The sequence below is a fragment of the Ciconia boyciana genome, chromosome 4 (assembly GCF_034638445.1).
Source record: "Ciconia boyciana chromosome 4, ASM3463844v1, whole genome shotgun sequence".
Taxonomy (NCBI): domain Eukaryota; kingdom Metazoa; phylum Chordata; class Aves; order Ciconiiformes; family Ciconiidae; genus Ciconia; species Ciconia boyciana.
Window position 1 is genome coordinate 20930843 of NC_132937.1, and position 27896 is coordinate 20958738.

Here is a 27896-nt window from a genome sequence, read left to right on the forward strand (position 1 = left end):
ACTCGCAGGCTGCTCCGAGCTCGCCTGCTGGTGTTTCTCCGAGCGCCGCACGGCTTGCACGAGAACCGGGGGAAAGGGGGAAAAAAAAAATAAAATTGCTCTGAGCACACGCAGAGCCTTGTTTTGTTACTGTCGGGATTAATTATATTATTATTTGGGGGACAAGGGGGAGTTGTGCCCTTAATCCGAGCCTCCCTGCCCTCCCCACCCCCAGATGCTATGAAAGGAGAGCTGATTTCATTTCCACCATACAGTACACTTTGTCTAGAGAGCATTGTTCGGACAAGCAACTCCCGATCCCTGATGACTACAAAATACGATTTATGTTTCCATCAGAGAGAGACAGAATATCCTGATGGCTTGAAAGTCGGGCAAGAAAATCTTATCTAATCAATCCCCTTCCAATACGCACACGCACACACACACCACACGCAGCTAGTATAGGAGATAACGCCCGCACTGATTGTACGTAAAATAAATATCGGCAGCATGAAAATTAACAATAGTCATCTCGATATTTTTCGTCTCCCTCCAAAGAGCTACAATAATACAGTTTGTGCCTTTCCTAGCTTGATGTCATAATCATCAGCATAATAATAATAAAAAAGAGCTTAAAGAGCATGCAATTTTTTTAGATGCAACAAGAACAGATATAGTAGAGAGCTTGTAACATCACAACCACAACAACAACAGCAAAAGCAACCTCTGAGCCCGAGGATTCGTCCGTATCTGAACTGCTTTTATTATCAATTGCAAAATCATATTAAGAGTAAATAATAAATAAGAGACATCATCATAATAGGAAGAAGTCAGAACACCTTGGGTTTGTTTTTTTTCCCCCTCTCAAATAAAAAGGCAGATTTCCCGATGATCACTGAAATTATAACGACAGCGATTGATCGGAGGACTTGCAAAGGAAAAGGAAAAAAAAAAATTATCATCATTGGTCCTAAAAACGCAACCGTTCCCCTTTGCTCACTTGGCACAATAGAAATTGACTGTCTCTCAAAGAGCCATGCGCCTAGTGCTATTTATAGCCAGGGGCTGTGTTGGAAGATACCATTAAGCTTCTCCCGGGCAGACAGACGGGGGGTGGTTGGATGGGAGGAGGGGGTTTAGCCAGAGTAGAGGCAAAAGCAATCCCCCACCCCCAGCCTCCCTTCCCCGCACACACACACATCCACACACTCACACCCCACCCCCTAGTCTGGCTGGGAATTTGAACCGATCCAGCCTGTTTAAACGGAAAGGACACAGATCTTCAATGTAAAAAAAAAATCAGATCAGACCCAGAGAGAGAGAGAGACGGAGAGGGAGGAGTGTGTGTGTGTGAGTGTGTGTGTGTGTGTGTGAAAGAGGGAGAGGGAGCGAGAGAGGGGGAGAGAGAGAGGGAGAGAGGGAGGGAGAGAGAAAAGAAGAGGGGGGAAAAAAGGAAAGAAGATTTTCTCTATGTATATAAAGATGGCCACGTTAGCAAACGGACAACCAGACAATACCAGCCTGAGTAGCAATCACAGCAACCCCAGCACCAACGGGCATATGAACGGATTAAACCATAGTCCCGGAAACCCATCCACCATCCCAATGAAGGACCACGATGCCATTAAGCTCTTTATTGGGCAGATCCCCCGTAACCTGGACGAGAAAGACCTCAAACCGCTCTTCGAGGAGTTCGGGAAGATCTATGAACTGACGGTGCTGAAGGACAGGTTCACTGGCATGCACAAAGGTGAGTTACCTCCTGAACTTTCCCGGGAGAGATCGGGAGAGGAAGGCAGGCTCCCGCTCCCTCTCTGGGTCTCTCTTTCTCTCTTTCCTTTCGATTTCATTTCATTTTAGGTTGGCCCGGGGGCTGAGGAGGCAGGCTGGGAGTGCAGGGAAAGAAAGAATAGACCCTCTTGGAAAGAGAAGAGAGAGAGGAAGGGAAGGGAGTCAGATCCGTTTGGTTTATTTATTGGTATTTTTATTTCTTTCACCCCTTTTTTGGGGGGTGAGATGCAGCCACTTGCGAAAGCCGGGGCGCCCAGGCGAGCGCAGGAGCGGGCGGCGGGGCTGGCAGGCAGCTGTCCGCACGCTGGTGGTGCTGAAAAGAGGAAGAGGATTTCTTTATTTTGGGAGCCGCACATCTTCCACCCAGGGGTGTGTGCGTCCGTGTGTCTGTCCGTGTGTTTGCGAGCAGCTCGGAAGCCCCTATTTTACAACTGTTGTGTATCTGGCACCGGCACCTTTTCTTTTTCCCTCTCTCATTTTTTTTTTAAATTTATTTTTATTTTTACTGCTCTTACAATTATTATTTGTAGTCTGCTCCAAAGCCAGAGGTAGAGGAGACTGAGTTGCTCGGGGGGCCGGGGAGGAGGTGTATTTCATTTTGGTTTTGTTTGGGAACAGGGACATAAACAACAATAAAAAAGCCTATCTCAAACGGGGCAGGGGGGGGTGTACAAAATCAAGACGTGTGTGTATGTGTGTGTGTGTGTTGGAGAGGGCAAGCCAGGAGGGACGGGTGGCAATTTAGTTCCAGAGGGGAGAAGTCTCCGAGCAGGCATATTGCAAGCACTACTTTAAGGTGCCCAAAGTCCATCCCGGGAACTTTTTAGGTTTTCTTTAAAGGCAGCGGAGACATACTCCCCGTGCGATGCCTCACTCGCTCCATCTCTGCCCACTCCTTTCCCTGCTTAGCTTAGGCTCTCCAGAGGTGCATTTCAGATTAGATGATGCTACGTTTTGGGGGTGGGGGAGGGTGTGTGTAGTGGGGGAGAGATGCTCGTATCCTCGGGTAGGAAAGTAGGACTCGCAGGGAGGAAGTTGAAGATAATTTGCATGGTAGCCCCGCTTAGGAGCAGGAGAGACCCAGGAGCGAAGTGAGACACTTTATTAACTCAGGTTCTGTATATATGTGTATGTGTGTGTGTTTATTTCATTAGATACGTAGTTATTTAAAAAAAAAAAAAAAAGAAAAGAAAAAGATCAGATCAGAAGTGATTGGGGTGTGACTCCAGATTTAGTGCAGCAGGAGAAAGGGTTTTGCAGAGGGCCATGGGGGGAGTCGAAGTTGCATCTGTTAGAGGAGAGGTTCAGTAGCAGTGTCTAGTTCAGCTTGGTGGACTCCTGGCAGGGGGAATCACTGGTAATGGCATTACTGGCTTCCCAGCTTTCCAGATGCCTTGGCGAGTTGTAAATCTTGAACTTAACAGCATGTTTAGCAGGCATCTTTCCCCCTTCCCACTCACTCCCCTCCTCTCTTCCACCCTCAGGAAACGTGAATGAAAATATACCCTGACAGTGCAAAGTACCAGTTTCGCGCAGGCTAGAGAAAATGTTTAGGGCTCGGGGACCGGGGGCTCAGTCCAAGTTATAGGATATTTCTTCCTTCCTTTCTTGCCGGTTGCTCCACTCTTCTCATATTTACAATGATCAGTATAGCCTTTTCGAACCTTGCATTATTTTCAAGATAGCTTCCTAGAAACCATATCAATGTCTGATGGGCATCATCTAAACATGACATCTGTACTATAATAATTATAATAATAACAATAAAAATAATAGTAAGAAGCACAGGGAAAGAAAGGTCCTGGGAGGTTTTGTCTAATAGATGAGGCATACTAAGAGTAGCCACTGAGCTCCTGTGCGCGTGCATGTGTTTGCAAAAAATTATCTAAGGTTTCTGTAAAATAAAAATAACAACAGTAAAAGCTACACTGAAGAAAATCACTCAACATAGTGTAGAGGAAATCTTTGAGCTAACACTTCGATAAAGGATTTTTGTGGTGGGGGAGGTTATTTTGATTTGTTGATGAGATTTTATTCTTTTGTTATGTTCTATCTTAAACCTGTAATTAATCAATCTATGCGCTAACTTTAATTTCTATTTCATACATGTTAATTCTTCCTCTTTTAGTTCAGTTTTGCTTTTACTGTATGCCTGTATTCACAGAGACAAACTCAGGAAGGAGGGGAGGGAGGGAGAGAGAGAGAGATCATTTATCTTGCTTGGATGTGTTTAACACATATTCCTGAATTAAGCAAGATACTAACTTCATTTTCCTTCATTTCATTTCTGTTCTAAAGCTGCAACCTAGGAAAAAAGCCAGGTGGGAAATCTTGTCACCTCATCAAAACAAATTGCATGAGTTCATCTTGAAAGAAACAGTCATTTTTAACCTCCTAGAAGTTTTGGACTTTGGAAGGAAAAATGATGATTATGATTGCTATTTCACAGGCTAGGGTTCGAGTGAAGCTTCAATAGACACCGAGTTGCCAGCATTTCAGAGATCGGTTATATTTAGTACATCCGAGAAGAGTTTGAACTCCTTTCTAGCAATGCTGCTGATTTATTAGCTAATCCTGATAAAAATGTGCCTCTGGCTACCTGGAAAAAAATTACTTTCTTGCCAGTAGTGATTAATTACTATTAAGTCAAAAAGCATGATGGGGCTTTGAAGGATGAGGATTATGTTTGGCTTTTTTTATTATTTTATTTAATTTTATTTCATTTTTAATCTTTTTTTTTTTCTTTTCCCTTCTCTAAATGTAGTCATGTGAAGCATAGTATTCACTCAGATCTCCTTGTTTTGGCTTTGCTTTGCAGGCATAGGTGAAGAATTGCATAAAGATAGTCCAACTTGGCTCTCAGGGGTAGGATCGTAATATGAAACCCCAAGATGCTTTCCATAAGTGATGCATAATGCTTATACATTAATTGATCCATCGCTTTCAGTTGATTTCATTCCTAATCCAGGGGATGGGGCTGTGGTAGTGGTATACCCTGAAGGGTTAATAGTGGGCTGTAGTTTATTTAAGTGTACGGAGAGCAAACCTTGGGTGTGGAGGGGGAGAAGGCGGGTTTGTGTTGAGAGGATGGAAGAGACAGGAATTAGCTTAAAGTAAAAACATAGCAACCAGAGTAATTTCAGGTGTAAATCAATTGAAATGAGAGCATAAGATGTGTGTTCTTGAAACTATTATGAAGAGATCCTATTGTGGTGCTTCTGTATAGCAAGAGGAAATTGAAAATTAATAACCTGAAGATAAAGTACATGACTATGCCCCCCTCCCAAAAAAACTATTACAAAAGGAGAGTGAAGTCCCAGGTTCTCTCACCAGCAGCCCCAGCTGATACCAGGCCAGATACCAGGGAAGAGGCAGGGGAGCACGACTGTCCTGCAGACACACGAAGAGAGAAAAGGGTACGGGGGAAGCAGTGTGTGAGGGAAGGCGGGAAAGGCTTGCCAAATCCCCGAGAAAACAAGCTTTCATGGCACGAGCATAGCTGCTGCATATTTCCCCTGTCCTCGCTTCTCTCCACACGGGGCAGGAACAGGCTTCTTCTGTGGTACTTTGCTCTAGGGTTGGGAAGAAGCTGTGTGCTGAGATCCGCGAGTAGAAATCTACTGGGGCTGAGCTGACCCACCCATGCACTCACACATACACACACACACATACACACGCACAGAGTTAAGTAATCACACTTGAACAATTTAGCAAGCCATTCATTCATAACTTCCCCCCTTCTTATCTAGCAGTGGAGTATGCTTAAAAGCTGAGTTACTGGGAGACATAAAGGTTAGTGCTCTCAGGATAGCCATATTATAATGCATTATCTTTGAAGTTATTTAAGGCTAATTTAAGTGGTATTTAGTATAATATTTATGAATTAATGTAATCTAAATATAGGACTGTCCCTATAGGTTTAAACAGCCTTTTCTATTGAAGCTTGCTTGTACCCAAGGCCTGGAATGTGTTTTAATTTAAAACACACAGGTCTCCATAATACTCTATTTAGGAAGTCAGAAGAAATCAGCATTCCACACTTAACTGAGATTTACTGAAACACATGCGGGCAAGTGCACTTAAAGAGTGGAGATAGTGTGCAGTGGGAAAGCAAGAGTCTTCCATAGACCTGAGAGATACAACATTCTTTCAACCCTTATTTAGGGGGGAAAAAAAGCACAAAACCCCCAAAACCTCCTTGAAATCCACCATTGCAGTGCCATGGTTAGCATGGTGTTCCTACCTGACCCGAACCTCACTCGATAAGCATTCAATGCAGATAGAAAAATGCAGCATGAAAAGAATAGTTTAGTTCTTTTGCTCCTTTACCTTCTCAAAAGTATAAATAACTTTGAAATTTAAGACACCTCAGGGGTAGGTAAACAAGGCTTCCATTCATTATATTCTGTTCTGTTTGATTACAAAGATAGATGACAGAAAAATTAAAACCTTGTTAAGTCTAAGGATGTTTATGAAGGTTTTGGATATCTCAGAAATTCAAAGGTGCAATGAAAATGAGCATTCAGTTAAGATGATATATTTGTATGTATGTATAAATGTATAGATTTGTGTGTGTGTATACATACAGAAAAAAGAGATGTATACACATTCATGCATATAGCCTTTGGGAAATGGAAATTTCATTGAAAAGAAGCACAACGCAATACAGGTGCTGAATAAACTCCTCCATAATTGAAACATAAGGCTTGCCTGGCTGAAAGCAACACATACAGCATTTAGTATGGTAGTAAACCAAACAAGTTTTAGGGAGGTAAATGCACAAATAAACTGGAATAAAACAGAGGAGGCTTTATGCCTTAGGTCTAAAGAACAACCCCTTAAAACAATCAAATTGCAATTGGATAGCTTGATGGAAGAGAGAGGAAAAAAGCAGCCCCCTGTACATTATAATCTCCCGTACAGATGAGCGTGTATGTGTTTTGATAACGTTAAACAGATAGCCCAGATTGCTTCATAAATTAGAAGGCTATATGTTAACTATTTTTTCAGGGGTCTGGACATGGATTCTGGTTTCTAAAAGCAGCTGCAGCCAGTTATGATGCTGTTGTTGCGGTTGTGTCAGCATTTCCAATACAAACTCCAATTTTCTGGGATCTCTCGCTTGGCTGTTAAGTTTTGCACTGAAAGCTGTTCTTCAGCTAGCCCCACTACCATATCAACTAATAATCCTTACAAGAATGGATTTGTTTTAAAGTTGCATAATGTGGAGGAAAGAAAGAAATTAAAGTTTTTGTTTCTAGAGCTTTTGTTTCTTCTCTTACCTTTCTCCAGGTTAGATTTATATTTCCTACACATTTATGGATTACAGAATCACAGAATCACAGAATCGTATAGGTTGGAAAAGACCTTTAAGATCATCGAGTCCAACCGTAAACCTAACACTACCAAGACCACCACTATACCATGTCCCTAAGCACCTCATCCAAACGTCCTTTAAATACTTCCAGGGATGGCCACTCAACCACTTCCCTGGGCAGCCTGTTCCAATGCTTGATAACCCTTTCAGTGAAGTAAAATTTCCTAATATCCAGTCTAAACCTCCCCTGGCGCAACTTGAGGCCATTTCCTCTCGTCCTATCACTTGTTACTTGGGAGAAGAGACCGACCCCCACCTCTCTACAACCTCCTTTCAGGTAGTTGTAGAGTGATAAGGTCTCCCCTCAGCCTCCTTTACTCCAGGCTAAACAACCCCAGTTCCCTCAGCCACTCCTCATAAGACTTCTGCTCTAGACCCTTCACCAGTTTCGTTGCCCTTCTCTGGACACGCTCCAGCACCTCAATGTCTCTCTTGTAGTGAGGGGCCCAAAAGTGAACACAGTATTCGAGGTGCGGCCTCACTAGTGCCGAGTACAGGGGCACGATCACTTCCCTAGTCCTGCTGGCCACACTATTTTTGATACAAGCCAGGATGCCATTGGCTTTCTTGGCCACCTGGGCACACTGCTGGCTCATATTCAGGCAGCTGTCGACCAACACCCCCAGGTCCTTCTCTGCCAGGCAGCTTTCCAGCCACTCTTCCCCATGCCTGTAGCGTTGCATGGGGTTGTTGTGGCCCAAGTGCAGGACCTTGCACTTAGCCTTGTTGAACCTCATACAATTGGCCCCAGCCCATCGATCCAGCCTGTCCAGGTCCCTCTGTAGAGCCTTCCTACCCTCAAGCAATTACAATTGCTTTTGTCCCTCAATATACTTTTTGTCCCTCAATATACATATACTCATGCCTTTGGGCATTTTAGGGAAGGAAAAAACGGTACTTCTTTTTTTTCTTCTAAAAAAATAGTGACAACAACCAAATTTCATAGTATTTACTTGGCCAAACCAAGGTTTTAATTAAAGGGTGAATCAGGAACTTACTAATTTCTGAAGTAGGACAACAGAAACAGGGGACAGTTTGTTTTTGTTTTATTTTATTTTTTCCTGTATTCAGCTAGAAGAGATCAGGAATGCCAGCACTGAAGTAGGGAGAAAAATTGAGGATCCTTGTCACCTTGGATGAAAAGTGTGGTTCATCTGGTCCTATATCCTGCATCGGCCAGTGGCCAGTGCCACAGACAGGGCTTTCTTTAGCAGAGGATTCAAATTGCATAGTATAATAAAAGTCAGGCAGCTGACGGAATGGTCTTTTGAAGGAAGTTGTCAGAGAGTATCTGGAAATTTTGCCTGGGTAAAGGGTGAGTGAGATTGCAGAAAGTGTCTTGTGTTCAACCAAAAAGTGGATTGTAGCTGTCAAGGAGAGCAGGCAGAGGACTCTCTATGCATGGTGGTCAAGAGCAAGGGGCAGAAGGGGCTGGATGATCGAGGAGGGCCTCCCCTAGCCTTAAGAGCTAGAAATACGCAGTCACATTTTTCAGCAAGAAGTCAGGGTGTTTTTTATCATGCATACCCTGTGCGCATGCATACCAGCCGCACTGACCCGACAGACCATAACGACACTAAAGGAGCTGTTACCGTCCCTCCTGTCAATCAAGTGTGAACCGAGGCGGGTTTATGCGACAGGCAGTAATGGTTCCAAGGGAGAAAAAGTAGGGGAGATGATCTAGGCTGTTGGGCTGCTTACCTGCATTTAAAATAGAGAAAAAGCATCAGATGCCCAAAGACTCACATAAGTGTTGGCTATAGCCTTACAATAATATTCCATAACAGCAGGAGGCTGCAGAGCTCAGCATGACCTATCCACCAAGCGCTGTCTGGTTTCTGCCCCATAAGAGTTTGCACTAAGCAGGTGAGGTGTTAAGTGAGCTAAGTTGAATCCTGGCCTTGACAAATAGGCTGGTGTTTCATTAATCCCAGCATCATCTTTACTTAGGGAGCGAAGGCCTGTTACCTGCTTGCTGGGCAGAAGTCGGTAAGATTTTTGTCATCACTTCGGTGGGTTCGTGTTTGGAAATCCTGGTGCAGGCTTGCACTTACTCGGTGTTTCACATTCCCTTTAAAATTCTGGACTGTGGATTTACATAGCAAACCACAACACTTGTAGTTAATGCTACTGGCTTCTATGCTTGCTGGCTTGTCCCTTAACTTAGCTTTCCTTCTGTAAGTGAAGCTAAAACTAAAACAAAGCTGAGGAACTGACAAAAACCTGACCCCTGCCACATTTCTTACTCACTTAACTGCTCCACCGATGCCAGTATGACTATTGCCGGGGTTTGTCATGGCGGACTGACCCTTATGTATTAAAATCTGCAGCGGAAAAAGGGAAAAATAATAACCATGGCGAGTTAAAGTTATGGCTTTTCTTCCACCGTCGCTTCACTGACTGAGCTGGGGTATATATTATAGGGGCTTCTCTCTCTCCGTAACTCCTTGAGATGCATTGTCGCATTTTGGGGATCGCAGGATCTATTGAATCACTTCGTACTGCATCGCTTGGTGTGGGCTGGAGTCAGGATGTCACCACAGATATTGCATTTGTTTGCTTTTGTCACTGTGAGCCACAGCCTGAATGCGCACACAGGTGAATGCAGCTTTTAATGTGCATTCATTATATCCAACTGACATCCCCTCGAAGGAAGAGAGGGCTTATTATTGTCACTCCTTAAAATAAAGATGGATGAGAGCTCTAAACCTCTCAAATAAAGTGCCTGACCATACATAGTAGCTAAAAATAAATCATATACGGCCATCTATTCCATGTAAATGAATGGCAAGATGTATAGATATAGACATTGTGTTAAGTTTGTCAAGCAGAAGCAGCCAAAAATATCGATCAAGGCAAGGGGGGAAAATTGATAATGAACTGGACTCCAAGAAGACTTTAATTGACAGTGACTTCTGTGAACCAGCTTTGGACAGTATATATAAACTGACCACGATGTAACTTTATTGCAATGCACTCTCCTTTAATTAATTGTCACCTTTGTTAAGACTGGCTACAGATCAAAGGTTTAAAGATACTTAACAGGTTCTTAGTAACAAACCCTTCAGATGCATTAGAAATATCTGACAGCTCAGCCAATGAGGCATGCAGATTTCGATCTACCTCACCCTTATCTGTTTATTTCTCCCTCCTTTGTTGAACGTGGACAGTCATTGCTTAACATTAACTATTTCATAGATGGCTTTGTTGGCAATGTTGATGCCTCCGGGATATAGTTGCCGGTGAGAGGGGCCTTCGCTGTTAGGTCTGTCAAAGGATTTTGCCACCAGAAAGTTGCTTACGGTTTGATAGACCAAAGTGCAGCGCTGACACAGTCTGTAATGCGGGCTATTCTTTCCCCTTCATGTAATTTCTGTATTTAAATCTGGAAAACATAAAAATACATAGTTTGCATGAAAGGTGCAGCTGAGAATTAACTTTTATGTGAAAACTGCACCTGCAGAGACATGCAAGTGTGCCTGCCACGTCTGTATATCACACACACGTACAATCATTTATTATATGTGCATATTAATGAAAACATGCATTCAGTACAGACAGGCTGATATACGTCTCTAAATAATTCCTTTCTAAAAGACAGTACAGAGATCATACTCTTGCGTGAAAGTGACAGGTGACTTAACAGGTTATTCCTGGAATTATATGCAGAGTTTAATATGATACATAGCTGCTTTTTAATTATACTAATTTAATGATACAGTCACACTTAATTAATCCATGCCTGGTTTATTTGTACATTGTGTCTGAGTCTCCAAAATATTTTAGAGGCAACCCGGCTGACTTCCCAGTGCACTGGGGCAGATAACTCTGGACATGAAGCTTCTTCAAACAGAATAAAAATGGAGCTTTGCAGACAGAGTTGGTCTGATGAGATCTGACTGCATATTTGGCCTGTTTCTAATTCAAATGCCTGTGTATATAATACACAGACACTACGTATGCACGCATGTATCGAAAGGGCAGACTTACATTTGCACATAGTTCCTCTCTTTTTCAGTCCCTAAGGATAGATTCGCATCACATAATATGCATCACTCACTGCAAACACACACAAATATCTTTGTCGGATTTGGTAGCTTCTTGCAGGTAGACGTATAAAGCAGCATCAGCCTAATAATATCCCTATAAAACAGTGCTGCCTTCCTAGGATCCAGAGGGATGAAGGTTGTCAGAAGATCAAAAGATATATCACAGTGTGCTTGTAGAAATCCCCTGATTATGTTTCCTCTCTATAATGCTCTAATTCACTATTTGATCAATTGTAAAAGGGCCAATGCTTTAGGAGGAAAAAAAAAGTATTAGGTTATTAGATGCTTAAGGGTGAGTGAAAATCACACCTAAAATTATATGTAGCAATACAGTAATGAGCTTATCAATACTTCTTTAAGGAATCTGACAGCCCTATAGGAGAGATTCAGTTCTGTGAGCAAAGGTCACAGTACAGATATTTCTTATTAAGACTATCGATATCCTGGTTGACCAATCTAACCAGAGACTGTATAATGTACCTGCTGTTAACAGGCAGGGAGGAGAACTATGAAGAATTCACAGAATTGCCCACATGTAATATTAATAATATTGATTGATTCTAATAATATAATAAGGTAAAGACGCACTTCTTTGAAAGGGTGCTGGGCGGGGGGGAGAGAGAAGGAGATACCTTTACTGAGTAAATTGAACCGGCTTGCACCTCTTTGAAAGCTAACTCAGAGAAAACTCAGTTTTCTTGCCTCTTACAGGCAGGGCCCTGTTTCTTGCCCATTATTTCACCCACCCCAGACAGAAATGAGATACCCCTTTCTGTATGATTGGGTCTTTGCCTGGCAGCTGCAGAGAAGCCAGGGGCCTGAGAAACTCAGAGCAGCCACAACCATTTTGGTCAACCAGTTCAGCCCCCGTCAGACCAGGATTAATCCCAGAGAGTTCTTTTTCAACACAGCAATGCAATGCAAGTGCTTGATTTATTTTATTTTTTCACACCTTTAGCAGCATTTGAGAAATGGGGCGAAAAAGAGGGTGGAAGTAACATATATTCTATGATATGTATAATCTATAATTGACAGGAAAGGACTTTGCAGAGCAGCTACAGACCTGCTCCAAAACCTGCTGAAGTCTTCAGGAAAACTCTACCTTGCCTGCAGCAGTGTTCGGATTGGGCCCTAAGTTACGGGCAGTTCTGCAAGATACCGCTCCTTGAGGCAGGAACGACCGGTAACACGCAGTGTGACTGCCTTAAGGTTGTTACTCATCTAAATCCAGATACACAGACCTGCTTGCTTCTGAATTTCCTAACTACTCCCTCTTCAGCAATAGGCTGCCCTATCTAGGTATGCTAGTTCACTCCTTTTGCTATACTATTCAGCTTGAAGTGTCTCGTTCCAGTTTCCGTGTGGTAGTTTCAAGACGGTTTGAATTTCATTATGCCTTCTCTCAGTTTACGGGGCAAGTGTTTTTCTTTTGTGAGCATTTAATTTCTTTTAAAAGCAATTTATTTGACCGTATTCCATCTTCAATAATACGTGGATGAGGATGCAATTTTTCACCCTCCTTTATAAAGATATATTGTTATTCAGTTATGCTATTCTGCAGGTTTTGTTCTGTTTTGTGCATTCGGAGGGAGTCTGGTAATTTTTTTGCTTTGTTTTCCTTCTTCCTATCTTTTTTAAAATTATTATGGATTTATTTTTATTTCTTTTAAGAAAAAGAAATCTCATTCAAGATACCAGCAATAAATGAGAAAAGTAGGAGTGGAAGTGAGGAATGGGCAAGACAACCAACAAAAATCCTTTGTCAAAGTCTTTAAAAGTATATCATTGCTGCATGTTTATTTGCAAGAGTCTGGATTGAGCCAATTTTGATACCAAAAGAAAAGAGTATCTTACAAATTATTTCACTCCAAGTTTAGTCATTGACAGAGAAGGGAAAAAAAGCGCAAGCCAACCCATAGAAACACTGGAAGGAAATGCACATAAAGATCTTGTAGGAGATAAGGGTGATAGAGTGGTGCTAGGTTTTACATTCTACTATTGGGTTAGTAAAAGTTAACACCAAATTAAACAAACAAATAAATAAACAAGAAAAGCAAGCATTGCCATTCCTTCTGGATTATTTTCTAGTGGCTAATACACCTCAGAGCTGCCCCCTCTAAATTGCTGCCTGTGCCTGCAGCTTCATTCAAAGGAAGGGCATTATCTGGTGGGTGAGGGCGGGCAGTGAGGACGCCTGGGTTCTAATCACGGCGTGGATAATTACTCACCAACACTCTCTGATGAACTCACTTAAGCTCGGTGCCTTCAGGCCTGATCTGAAACCTGTTGAATCAATGGGAAGATTCCCATTGGCTCCAGTGAGCTATTGATCTTTCATTTCCCCATCTGCAATGTTAGGCCAGTTGGATTTTTTTTATTTTATTCTTTTTTTTTTCAGAAAGGAGAAGTTAATGGCATAAATTTGACATTTATTTTTTCTCAGTAAAGGTTGTGGTGCATCTCTGATGACAAATGTGTTACATCAGAGCCCCTTTCAGTGCAGATCAGGAAAACATGCTTTCAAAAAACACGCAGTGGGGAGGTGGAAAATTAGCTTTGCTCATTTCACTTGTAAATGCATATTTGTCTCTGCTTTGCCAAGAAAGGGTCAATGGCAATTTTGCCCGTTTTCTTTGTGTGAGTAGGATTTAGCCTTTGTAATTTCTCTGTCTACAGGAATAACATCATTCACTGATTCAGGATCTTGGGGTTGGTTTTTTTTTTTCTTCTTTTAGTGAATCACATATATACTTTTCATTGTTATGGCAACTAAGGGAGCTGCAAAGCTCAAGGATTTGATGAAGGGCTGCATCCCACCTTTCTTCTCTAAGGGCCTGATCCAAACCTATTGTTTGCAATATGATTTGGATCAAGCCGAAGGTATCTGCCTTCAGTAAAAAGAGCAAGTTCCCTCTAGACAAGTGTACTCCTGCCCTCAGTATGGGCAGATGGAATTGGCAGTTGGCATCCATTTGCTGAGGACCGACCCAACACTCTCTGAAGTCAATAGTTAGACTCTGACCTAGCCTTACAAACAACAGACAGACACCATGTGAATCCTTAAGCAGGGATGTGAACGTCCCTGACTTTGGCAGAGCAAGGTAGTCCAGAAGGGAGTTTTCACTGCTGCTACCCAAGAAGTAGCTTATTGTGGGGAATAAATAAGATTCCAGTGACCTCGAGTATCCAGCCACAGCAAAATTAATTTAGAAACCTTTTCATTTAAAAAAGGGGTTTCAGCTGATCTCCTACAGTGAAGATCTGACAAGCGAATGAATCAGGCTCCTCATTTGTTTTTTTTTTTTAATTTTATTATTTCAGTTGCAGTTTTAGTTAGTTCATCAATAACAATGTATGTGGGGTGGTTTTTTTTGTGTTTCCATCCCATCTGTGCTTATGTCTTTTATGAAATAAATGGAAGAGCTGGAGTGTGCATGGGTGTACGTGTGTGTGTAGAGTCGATTATCTAACCCCTAGTCTATTTGAAATCATCACAGTGCACTCAAGTCAATGATATTCTGTCAAAGGTGGAGAGGAAGCGTGTGTGCAGTGTGAGAGTGTGAACGTGATGCTGCTTGATTGCCTGAAATCCAACTAAGTCTCAGTTTCAAAGGCCTGGGGGCAGCAGGGAAAGTATTTCTTTGTTTAATTATTTACTCAGCTTTACTGACAGTGTTTGTAGATGGGGGAAAAAAATTCAAGAAGGAATGTTGGGTTCTTGTTTGGAGGGGAACGTGTGTAGTATTAGCCTCAATCTGTTCTCCCATATAACGGCTGCTTTGTGCTGTTAAATGATCATTTGTTACTGATCGGCTCATTGAAAAAGGCCAGAGAGGTGCTGCTAGAATTAAGTTTTACGAGTTTATTCATAAAAGGAGTTGCACAATAGGTGTGTCATTCCCCCGTCTTCTCCCCTACATCGATCCAGGGACAGGACTTCTGGCAGCAGCTTCTTAATTCAAAGAGAAATAGCCGAGCCACCAGCGGGCCCAGTGACCCTGCTCTGTGCTACCAAGCAAAAGCCGTCGGACTGATTGCCGGGCGAGCGGCTCAGTTCTCTATCCCTGGCCCCTGCCTTTGCATTCCAGGTGTTGCACCCCGGCTTTTGCTGGCTGGGTTTGCATCCAAGACCAGCTCCTCACCTTCCTTTTGCAAGCTTCCTCCCCTGCTTGCAGGTGCAAGCATGGGTGTGTGGACCACAGGCTCAGATCCATCCCCAGGGTCAGGTCCCTTCCCCAGGTGCCGCTCCAGGCTCACTGCCCGTTTCCCACAATGTCCCTCTCAGCCTACCTGTGCTCATGAGTCGTTTATTTTCCATAGCCAACCTCTGCGTTACGGACCTGTTTCCCCGGCTCTCGTCATTGCTGTTCACACTCCTCTTCCCTCGGTTCAGCTCTGCACCGGCGTTTTGCCCTCGTGCTATTGCTGGCTGTCACCCCTGTAGAAAGCACTTCACTGGTTCATGTCACAAGTTGCCACTCTGATTCTCTCAGACCACATTAACTATCTCTTCTCTCCTTTCTCAGCTCTTCCCTGACCAGGGTTTGGGAAAAGGAAACCATTCTTTTTCAAAGAGAAAAAAGCCATGGGTAGTAGCAGAAAGACCCACACCCGCAAAGTATACACACACGGATACACAAACATATGTATTTCTGTACTTAAACTACTCAGAGAGTAGACAGAAAAGGTGGGTTTTTTTTCTTTTGAGGTTCAAAGCTTGATGTCCTCTTTCAAAGATTAAAAAAACCCCCAGTGCAATGAGTCTATAATTTCACCAAGGCAATTGCACCTTTTTTTTTTTTAACTTTTCTGGTTTCATTAAATCAGCAGCAGATTTCTCACACCTGAACAAAAATCCTGCATACATTTTCTTTTGAATTCTTAAAATCGTGATCTTATTCTTAACTATTTCTGGCAGCCCCTTCTGGGACTACAGTTTAGCTTCTTGTAAAAATATTTTTCCCTGCTGTTTTGAAACATAACTACCCCTCAGCTCCAGGACCCTTCTCTAGCAACCCCAAATTAAAGCAAGAAGGCAAAATAAGCCTTTGATGTAGTGCTGCATCAGAATCTTCTTCATTCAGAGGTAGGTAGGAAGGGATTAAGACCCTATTTCTAGCCCAGCCCTCTTACTAACCTTCTGTGTCCTGCCAGTTCCCATTCCTAGACCTTGCTCTTCCTCAGTTTGTTATGTGTAAAGAGTAATTTACGATATCCAGCTTTGCAAAGAGCTTCATGTGTATTTAAGGTATAAGTCGTGCTGTAGCTTTAGCGGTGATGGTCTAAGGTTATAAATGAAACAACATTTGTAAGGAGAGGTAATATCTTTTATTAGTCCGGCTGATATAGCTGGGGAAAAAAATGACAGACTTCCTTGTGTGCCTGAAAGCTTGTCTATTTTTTTCCAACTATATCAGTTGGTCTAATAAAAGATATTACCTCTCCTGGCAAGCCTTGTCTCATTTGAGGTGTAAAGCATGTAGGCTGATTATTTAGGCCTGGTTTTTGTCTGTGTTGAGGGATTAGACATTTCCTCACCTAGGTGGTCAGGGGAAAAGCAGCCCAGGTTGGTGTCCCCTTCTCTCACCTTCTGTGATCAGCAGCAGTGGCCATCTCACAGGTGTTAAGAGGCACAGAGAAACTCTGACAGCCCCTATTTTCTGATCCTGGAGATGTCCTTTCTTTTTTGCTGTTCTGCTCCTGTACGAGGCACCACATGCCCTCTCCTCACCCCTGTGACTGTGATTTATTTATAAAATTGCTGCGTATATGTGTGTGTGTGCGTGTGTGTGGGCAACCACACAAACATCCCCAAGCTGCCGAGCAAGCTGATGAGCATTTTCTAATGTATTTAGCAAGTAATAATGCAAACCACAGGCGAAAAGTACAGCAAGGAGAACAGGTAAAATACTTAAGCCAGGGAAGACTTTGGAAGGAAGGGATTTTTCTCTCAGTTACAAATAAATTGCAGCCCCAACCATGTCTGGGAGAAGAATTTTGGGGTTTTTTTGTTTGATTTCATAAAAAACGGCTGAAAATACCAAGCAGCTGAAAACAATCCAGAAACAGGTAGCAGGTTTTCAGACGCGGCAAAATCCTGCTCGTATGCATAAGGCAGCAGTAGTCAGAGGACAGCTATTACTTATGCTTGGCTTTACTACCAGGGAAAGCATCGGATCATCTATTCAGATCAGGATAGTCAGCTATGCCAAAGGTTTAATAAAATATTAAACATGGTCAGTAAACTTAAACCAACGTTGGACGTGCAGGAGTTCTGCTCCTTTTCAAGCAAGCACTCTAAGAGGAGAAAGTTTTCTCCCATCTCTCTCTGGGATTTTTTGTGGCTGGAGGGATCCTTTTTTCAGACAGGGACCCACACTGGTGTATGTCTAGGTAAATACATGTGCAGGTGGGAGTTTGCATGTGTGTCTCTTACCCTGTCAGGTAGAGACTGAGTTGTTTTTTCCCTGCAAGTTCACATCTTTCTCGCTCAGATAATTTCCCGTACGCTTCTAATTGTTCACCCCATATGCTTTTCTGTGTCCATCTGTCCCTCTCCAAATACAATGCTTTCTCTTTCGCAGTCCCTCTCATCATCTGTTCAACAGAGTTAGAAAGGTGCGTGCATGTAGATATGTATGTGTGTGTATTTGCAAACCCGTGAAGGTAGATGTGCGTATCTGGCTGCTTATTGTTAAATAATACACTTACAAAGCCACATCTGCCTCCTTCCTACGTACATTTGGGCTGTATTTACACCCTCCAGCCCTTACTTATTCTGACCGGGGGCACTCAGAAGTAGAACATTTTGCAGGGAGTTATGGTTTACGATGTTACCTCTCCCTTCTATTATTCATTCTCTCTGATTTTTATCTAATCTGTCTTTGATTGTCCTGGTGCAGCTTAAGAGACAAAGTGAATTTTTATTACATCATCAATATAATCTCCAGCTAATCAGCATCTGTGTGCATTACCATGCCCCCTTTTGCTTTTCATCTGTGTCCATAAATAATAAAAATAATAATCAGGGCCATTTTTGTGTGTGTGCGTGTGTTTGTGTGTGTTGGTATCAGGCGGAGAATCACAGCTGCACTTTTCATTTCAGCCAGCTTGTTTTAGCAACATTGGACCCAGCTTTGTGCAGATTGTCTTGACTATTTCCCAGATTAATTTCCTGGTGCCTCATGCTTAAATCATGGAAACAAAGCGGACGAATCCATACACATCTTCTTGCAGCAACTGAACTTTGCTGTTAACTTGTACACACATTTCCATGGCGTTACAGGCAACATGCCCAGTGCCAGTGGAGTGTGGAGCAGTTAACATATCCCCCTATATGGGTGTTTAACCTCTAAATTTTTAGTGTGTACTTGCTACTCTTTCTTGGGCAGGAAGATAGTACATCGCATGTCTTTGAACAGGAAAGCTCGGAGACCAGATTTTTGGCTTTTGATTGCTGATCTTTTTCCACAGCTTGCTGTGTAGCACTTAGCCTGCCACTCAGGTCTGCAAATTTTGCAGGATTGAGCTCCTATACATTTTTTCTCCTCCCTTTCCAGCTCTGGAAGAACAATGACAGTAATACTTCCCCACAAAGTAAGACTTGTGCTGTACTTTGAAATTCTCATCCTCTGTACAGATGTCTTGTGCATTTTAAGCAGAATCACTCTGCTTTCTTTTTAAAATACCCTGATTTGGCAGACCAAGGCAATGGCAGTACCTCTCTGTTAAGCAGGCAGACTTCAGATTGGCTTCCCAGTGGCTTAGGGTGATACTTGCATCTGATAGACAAACTGTAACTCTCGTGTCCCGTCCTGCAGTGCTAGGATTAGTCCTTTCTGACTTGTCCAAGACTGATCACAAACACTGTGCCTGAGTTCAATCAGATATGACAAAGTCTTCAATAAAAAAGGCACATACACTCATGGACAAATTTTAGACCGATGTACTAAACAGCAGCAAACCCCTTGGGAAAGGGCCTGTATCTCTTCCAGATGAAATGTAGTTATGGTATAGAGCCACCCATCCAGCAAAGTGTGCACTTAATTCGTATTGTGGAAAGCCTCCCAGAAAGCAATAGGTTCTTAAAATTGAGCAGGTGCTTAAATGCTTTGCTGGATCCGTGGAAATCTGCAGTTCAGATGAAATAATTAAGTGTAGGGTGTTACAGAAGTGAAAAGCATAATTCTGTGACTCAGAAATAACATTCCTTCATAGCTGTGGCAGAACACTGAAATGATGAAAGAAACACTGTGTACCTTGAACACCTTGCAGCGTGGATCAGGCTGAGACCCTTCCTATATTTCAAAATATTTCCTTCCTGATCTTTCTTATGGACAGATTCTGATTAGATTTGGCCTGAGAATGGGATTTGCTCTGAGCAAAGAGAAACAGAATATTTTCAGTTCTTATCTCCAGTTTTCTTTTTTTATACCAAACCCTTTTCCCTGGCCCCTCCAGCTCCACTCCCTGTTTTGACAAACCAGCTCATTTATCAGATGGGAAAAGAGGAAGGGAGGAACGAGAATATTTTTGGTTTCTTCTCTTTTGCAAGATATAATCCCCCTCTCTGCTTAGCACCTCCGTAAATAGGAGCTCCGATCTGAAACTGGTCACAGTTTATCATACTCAGGCCTAGACCAGATTGGGTCCTGTGTCTGTCAAGTATGTAATAAAGAAACCATAGTTTTACACTTTACACAGATAAAGTTGATACTTTGTGTAACATCTCTTGATTTTCCTGGATCCATTATTTTTTTGCATTTTAATTTTGGAGGTTTATTTGCATGTGTATTGCTAGGCCTCTCTTTATTATTTCACTATTTATTTATGCCTTCTTGCCCCTCCTAACACCCCTTCTTGCCCAGCTTGCCCAAACCCAGCGGCTAAATTCCCTGGGCAAGTATGAAACCAACATCATTCCCGGATAAAAATCTACCTTGAAGGATGAAGAACATCCCCCGTTTGTTACTGGAAGGCATGAAAAAGAACACATCACTTATCTGAATTTGCTGTTCATCCAAGCACTGTTTATGGAGATTTACAGTACCTTGCCTGTGCAAAGAGCTCTATTGCATGGTGACTGCTGGAGGATTTTAGGTGGTGTTATTAGCTGCAGTATTAAAAATGCATCGGAAGGCACGGGGTGGGAGATTAGTTGGATAGAAAGACCCATGAATGAAGGGTTAATTACATTCAAAGAGGCCATCGTACGGAGCAGAAGAGGCAATAGGTTTCTTTTCTTCAAAATTTACTAAATAGCTGGAAACACGGTTTAATGAATTTTAATGGGATCTTTCTGAATCCTATGCATATTGCATCTGCTGACTGTAGGAAGTCAAAGTATTGTTGAAAGGGAGGGTATTGCCCTACTTTAGGTTTCACAGTTCAGTATTTAAAAAAATATTCTGCAACAAGCACTTTATTCAATATATATTTCTCTCCTTATTTAATTCCCCGCCTTGCAAGCAGAAAAGACTTTCAGGATCTGTGAGCCCTCAATACCATAGATTATTCTACTGTTATATAACACGTGCTTTACATTTATTGAGCCATCTTGTGCCGTCAAGATAAAGGAGGCCTTAGTACCCTGCTTAGGAGCCATCTATGAAGACGTGGTGATGAATTCTGCTCTCAGTTATACCCATGTAAATCTAGAGAAATTGACTTCCGTGAGTTTCTTCCAGGATTACTGCAATATAAATGAGATCAGGATTTGACCCAGTCTGGTGGGAGAAAGAAAGAAGAGAAAGAGTCGGAATTCTCTTTTTTTCCTTTGCAGTGTGCATGGGCTGGGTTGGGACCATACGCCGTGCAACTCATTTCCGTGAGGGTTCCAGGAGGGGCAGTAGAAAAGCCAATCTATCTGACTCTGATGCAACATAAACAAGATATTTGCACTTTAGAGAGAACGGGTCATTTAGCAGCACATCAGAAATCTTGACTGCAACATCTTCATCATGCTGATTTGCGGTGAGTCAGCATCATCTTCCACCTCAAAATCAAAGGGAAACTGAGGCAGGGCATGTAGTGAGCCTGTCTCAGAGCAGCTGTGTCTGGCTCCTGCCTGTATTTTTACGTCTACCTTCACTATGTTGAGGTTGCCCATTGCCTTGGTAACTTGAATTTTCTCTGTCGCTCTTTCTCAAAATGCCAGGCACCCTCTCAGACAGCTGATAGTATAAGGCTGCCCTACTTTTCATTAACCTGGGGCCCAGTTCTCCTTCGGGGTGCAGAGAGAGTTGCTGAGACCCTCTCAAAAGATGCTTTGAGTTTCCCTCAAAGCCAGCAGAAACTGACAGGGCTTAACGCTTTGCAGGACTGTGTTTAGGTCTGTTGAAGGAGAAAAACTGCACTGTTTTAACTGCAGCAGCATGATCAGGATGACAAAACTTCTCTATTAGAGGCATTACAATACCTGTATAGAAATGGTTACACTGACATATAAATACACACATGCACACACAAATAGCAGAAGAAAAATAAAAGCATGCTGGCATCAGGCATTTTTACACAAGTACAGCTGTGCCCACCCTCCAGGGTCTACTAGGATAATGTTTTCTGTGACAAGGTGGTGTTAGGCTGGCTCAGGGCTGCGGACCCAGAGGGTATCCCAGAGCAGGAGCCAGAGCTTCCTAAGAGCACAGACAACCTCAGATCTGAGTCTGAAGGGAGACTTTCCAGACTGAGAACAGCAGGAGGACTTTGCACCCAGACTTTTGTAAAGAAGAAAGCCAGGCATTCAAATGCACTTCTGCAGGACTCGAGGCTGCACTGTTCCCCGGTATGGAGTTGTTGCTTTTCCCCTTTGTCTCCCCATCCCTCCCTCACATGTTTCAGATCTTTCTCTCCTTACAAGCAGGCAATGTGATGCCTGCTTGAATGGCACAGATAAGTTAGCCATGCAGCTTGGAGCACCAGCCCTAAACCACCTAGCCTCTCTTTGATCTGAAATCAAAATGAAAGACATCAGCATCAAAACGATCCTTTGCCAGGTAATGGTTACTTTGTGTGCATTGCCTTAATTCAGCTGCAAGGAACTCTCATCTCTTTGTATCGTGCCCAGATCTGTGCTCATCTTAATACTTTATCAATGTGCCAGCAGGCTGTTTCTATCGTGGATACAGCTGTGCAGAAGCTGTCAGTGTTTTTAAGTAAAGCGTTAAACAATACTTCAGGTGACAACAAATTGTTATTTCCTTACCCCCCCTCCAATTCTTCCCTTTTCCCCTCCCTCACCAAGCCCAGATGCTGAAGCCCTTATTTTTATGTCAGCTTCGTGCTCAAATTATACAACTCAAATGCGTTTTCCCTTCTTTTTTTTTTCCTGATGGGACCCATTCTCTCTCTAAGGGGTGGAGACAGGGAGGCACAGAAATCCTTCCGAGGAGCTGCAGACAAAATGAACCTCAGGAGCAAGCGGCCTGTCTTGGTGGCTCATTCCCTCTCTGTTTCAGGTGAGCTGCTGGAGCTTGTCCAGAAAAGCCACCCACCTTGCCCAGGTCCTGTGACGAGGACAGTCTTTGATTCACAGCCCTATCTAGACTTTTAATGCACCATTACGGTGTTGTTGAGAGCTGGGAGTTAGGAGAGATGGCTTTTTTTTCCTTAGCTCAGCTGTTGGTTTACTCCATAGATGCTGAGCAAGTCATTTCTAGAGAAAAATTAAAACTGACTGTCACTTTTTTTTAGTGCCTACTTCTTTTGTATGCTCATTGCGTTTGTGCTTTGGAGAGGGGGGTCCCTACTGCAATTGGCATTTCAAGCTAGACACTGTAAATTAGGGATTGATTTAAAAAACTCGGGTATTTAACATGTTGGCATTGTGTTTCCGATCCTTGCTCTACAAAACTGGATAAATAATACTTCCCCATGAAAAACTTTGAGATCTTTCAGAAAGTTAACAAATTGACATTCACTTGAAGTATCAGGGATCAGACCTTGTTGGACTTGCACATACTGTGTTAACAGATATTTCCTAACAGGCAGAGCTTTGCCTTGCTCAAGGGAATCCAGCCTGTTTTGGTGAATAATAATAAAGCCACCCCAATTTTTTTCTCCTGTTTCCTCTTCTCCAGAGAGGGATAGTTACTGAGGCACAGTAACTATGAGAACAAACTTTACCTGAGAACAAACTTTACTCCTCATATGTCTCCTTCAGCACTGACCCTCTCCTAATAAATCAGCTTGGATTTGATATAGGCAGGACCAAGGTCAGCCTAGCTTGACTCTCGCTGTCTCTTCAACACACCAGATACAATGCTGCCACATTGTGGCTCCTTCCTATCTGTTCTGCCGCACACTCGCCTGGCGCTCGGATCTGGAAGAGAGCATCCTGGCTTTCTCTCCTGGGAGGGCTCGTGGCACTCCATCTCACACGCCGTGTGGTCGGGGATGCCAGCCAGCCCCACTTGCCTCCACAATAGGCAGAGACCAAAAAAGACCCCCTTGCCAGTGGTCATAAATTACAAGCCCCTTGCGCACTCCCATAGTTTGTCTCGCGTGGCTGCTGGTGCTTCATACAAAGATGCTCTGAGTTGGAAGGGAGGGTGTAGGAATGCCAAACTTAATTTCTCTGATAGACACCACCTGCTTTATGTTTTACCCCACTCTCCAGATCCTTATAGAGGTGGCTGATCCTTTTGGTGCAAGGAAAACATACTTATGGAAATGTGGGCAGGATCAGGCTGCTCTTTTCCTAAACATCCCTTCTCTTTATTGGCTGTCAAGTCCTTGATTCTCTTTATTTTTTCTCCCATTGCTTTTTTCTTTATTTCCTTCCCTCCTTTGGGGAAAAGAAAAACACACACACAAAAACACAGCAGGGCAGGAAATTAAACCTTTCCACAAAGATGTTTTGGTAAGATGCCGGCTTTTCACTCATTTATTTTGCACTGATTATTTTTTATAGGGGAGAAAGGAAGGAGTGAAAGTGAGGGATGTGACAGAGAGGGCAACTGAGTAGAGGAAAGAAAGTCCTTTAATTTATTTGGTGAGCTCTGTCATTGGTTGTTGTGGTTTTTTCCCCACATACATGAGAAAACCAGAAGAGCTTTAAACCCATCAGCAACACTCACATGAATTAAACACCAGGTGGAACTGCTCCCATTTTCCTGGATATGATAAGGATAATGGCTTCCTCCTGGTGTGATGCTCCCCATTTTGTCCTGATTAGGCAAGTCTTAGGTGTACTGCAACACCACTAGGTATTCCAAGGCTCCTTTTAATTCAAGAAATGAATTAATTGCTTTATACTGAAAAGTTGTTTCAAAGTAAGGCCATAGCATCCCCCTCAAATCCCTCTTGCTCTTTTAGGATGATATGAACCATTACAGCTAAGAAGCACTGGATGTCTCTTGTTTCCCATTCATCCTTATGCTCCCCAGACGGCATGGTTTGCCTCCGTGCAATGAATCCTCAGAGAGGATCTCATCCTTGGGGATATTAAAATCCAAAGAGCAGGAGGGCAGTGCCAGAAGTTTAGGAACTTGCACTTTAAAAAAATGCAGGAATATCAAGGATAGTCACTATTTCTGGGGAAAGTGTGCCCCAGACAAGAAGAATCCAGTGCTCATCCATAGAAATGTGTAACCCTTCCTGGAAGCGGGCTGATTTTGAGGTTGGCTTTTCATGTTCGTGATAACACCCAGCTATGCCTGGGTCCCTGCAAACCCCAACCACCCACTGCAGGCGGGGAATTTCCCCACATCTCATGTGCAGAGTGGGTTAGCCTGGGAGAACGAGAATGGGGAAAACTCACTGTCATTTCTCCATCTCTCCCTGGTGGCTATTAGCAAAGGGTATACCTGCAGTCCTCATGCTGTGCAAACACTACCAGACACCTGGTGGTGTATCTGGTACAAGGTTTAAACATTTTCTTATTCAGAAAGACTCCACAACCCTGAAAACAGTGTGTTCTCTGTGGTCGCTTGGGTTTTTGTTCCTATTGGCATAAAATCACATGAAGGACCACACATTGCCCACTCTTACTGAGGGACAATCTTAGAGTGAAGAATGCTGTTATAAGAAGAACAAACCTAGTGAGGAGCAGGAAGAGGTGGCAGAAAAGAGTGGTTTAGTAACCAGAGGAGTGGAACTGGGACTCTCATACCCAGAGACCTGGTTAAAGTTGGGATACTTGTAAATCTGCTTGAAGCAAGGGGACTGCGGGTCTGTTCCACGGTAACATTTACTGGGATGTTTTGCAGTTTCAAGACCTAAGTGCTTATTTATGTACCTTTTGTTTGAGGCAAAGTTCTATCACTCAGTTTCCTGAACTGCAAAGTAAGCTGCAAGGTAATAACCCCATGTCTGGAAGGGTAGGATGCAAAGCCTAATTCACACTTGTAAAATAATTGAGATGTTTTGAGGAAGGGTCGCTAGAAGGGCTGAATAATTTAAAAGGCCACAGGAGATCAATGCACAGCAAAAGACATGGGGTTTGCTAATAATTTTTAAAGCACAAGAGAACATTAAAAAATAGACTGTAATATTAAAGTCCTTAGGTTATTTTCTTGCAGTTTACCTCTTGATGCTTTTTTTTTTTTAATTGTGACCACATTTGTATTATATTTTTCCAGCAACAGCTGATATCAGGACCCCACTGTGCTAGATGCTGTACAGGCATATACAAACCTACCATATTCTAAATGGACACAAACAAGCACACATCCAGTAGGAGAAAAGAAATACCAGATCGTGATCTAATAGGTTTGGTTCCTAACCCTGAGTTGCACTGAGATTAAGACTCAGATCCTTAAAGGCACTTAGACTCCCATTTAAATCAATGGGTGTTAGATACCTAAATAGCTTTATGGATCTGAGTATAAATGACTTATCCAAGGGCAGAGCAGCAATCTACAGCTGGGTTGGGAATAAAACACAGGTTATACAAGTCCCAGTCTGATTTCTTAATCACAAAATCATCTTTCCTCTCCATATTTCATGCAGTAAATTCCTGGCATTCACATCACAACATGGATACATAATGCCCATCCCATAAAACCACTGGAAACCTACAGTGACGAAAATGGTTTTCCTCAAAACAAGCCCAGCTACAGACACACCAGTACACTTTGTCTGCACTTGGGGTTGGCTTCTGCTCTCCCTTACACCATGGAAGCTGCCATGGCCTTCAGAGTTGCCTCCCTAGGTTGACACCCAGGTGACAGAGAGCAGAATCCAACCCCAGTACTACAAGTTCAAACATTTTTCACCTGGCTCTAGGGAGGGGATGGATTAGACAAACTGAACTTTCTGAAAAGATCAATATGGAACATCTCTTTCAATTACTCTCCAAGGTACTAAGCCTGTGAAGTCGGTTATGGTGCATTTATAAATCTTTCTAGGAGGGGCTGTCTGACATCCTCCTCTTCCACCTTTACTCCTCACAAGAAATCCCTTGATGCCAGGGATGGGCAAGCAGGGCAGCATTACTCACAGCGACTGGCAGGGAAGGATCAGGCCTGAATCGCTCAGAATCGGGACAGATGGGGACCTTTTTGACCTCCCTTCCCCAGACACTAACATTCGCATAATCAGAGATGCAGCTACAGAACAACAGGAGGGGCCGGATCCAAACCTTGTGAAAGCCACTGCAAAGTCACCAGGGCCAGAAGACATTTCAGAAGCTGAACATGTATGTTATACAACCCAAAATGATCACAGCTCTGACAGATAACTAGTTTAGATGCAGTTATATAGGGGGATGGGGTGGGGGAGCCCTTATGCCGATACAGGTCCTTTGATTCATGGAACAGGTTTAAAGCCTACCCAAAAAATTATGCTGAAGATGTTGATTTAAGTTCAGTCATCTCCTACAAGCCTGCTGGCTCCTCTCTGATACTGTGGGGTTGAAGTGAGGATTTGGAGCATGCAGGGAGAGTTTTCTATAGGAGCATGAGTCACTATACCGTAGCTATGGTTTTCTGTGCATTTACCTGCCAGGACGATAGGAAACCTGCCAGTTAAAAGAGCATCAGGGTCACTTGAGGTGTAATCTCTGCCCCTAACTCTCCCTCTCAAAATGCCCCAGCTTAAAATCAGCCTGTCTAAAGTTTTATTTTGTTTTCTGTCTTAGTGTCTGGATAGGACCTTCTCTAGAGGTGTTAGCTGAAAGGCAGTAATAAGCTTAGGCAGCAAAGGCTGTGAGTGTTTAATACATATAAACTATTTAGACGTAGCTTCAGCAAGGCTGCAGGATTAATGCATATTAATTCCCACCTTCCAAATTCTACTGCGGACCAGGCCTGAAGACACCACTGCTTGGGGAGCTGGCTCCATTTCTGCAAGGCTGTTTCTTTCCCATAGGGTACAGTGAGCCAACTTTTGGGGTGCACCCCGATACCTAGGATGAGCCCGTGACTGCTTTTAGGGTGAAAGAAAATCCACACAATAGTGTAAAGAGAGCAAATAGATGCAGGGCAGTTCAGCCTTCCCTCTGCATTAAATGAACCCTCCTTCTTCAGGTGGCGTGGTCGCATCCTGTGGTTGCCTCGGATCTGGGCTAGAGCTGTCCCCCATGTCACCTCCGATGGGGCTGGGAGCCCCCCTGTGCTGGGTGCTGCACAGATGGGGGACAAAAAGACACCTCCTGCCTCAAGGCGCTGGGACGCTGAGCAGGGGACGAGAGACAACAGATGGATACTGGCAGACGGGGGAAGTGTGAGGAGACGCTGAGACGTTATTCGGCAATGTGGCTG

General features: G+C 43.1%; 1 protein-coding gene across 46 annotated transcripts in view; it reads left to right on the forward strand.

Moving 5' to 3' along the window:
* The first annotated feature begins 1449 nt into the window (after positions 1-1449).
* The window catches only part of CELF4 (CUGBP Elav-like family member 4), a 735309-nt gene continuing 708862 nt past the window's right edge, over positions 1450-27896 (forward strand). For all 46 annotated transcript variants that reach the window (XM_072858800.1, XM_072858824.1, XM_072858799.1 and 43 more), the window contains exon 1: positions 1450-1729. In XM_072858800.1, the coding sequence (XP_072714901.1) occupies positions 1450-1729 (280 nt within the window). The remainder of the gene's footprint in view (positions 1730-27896) is intronic.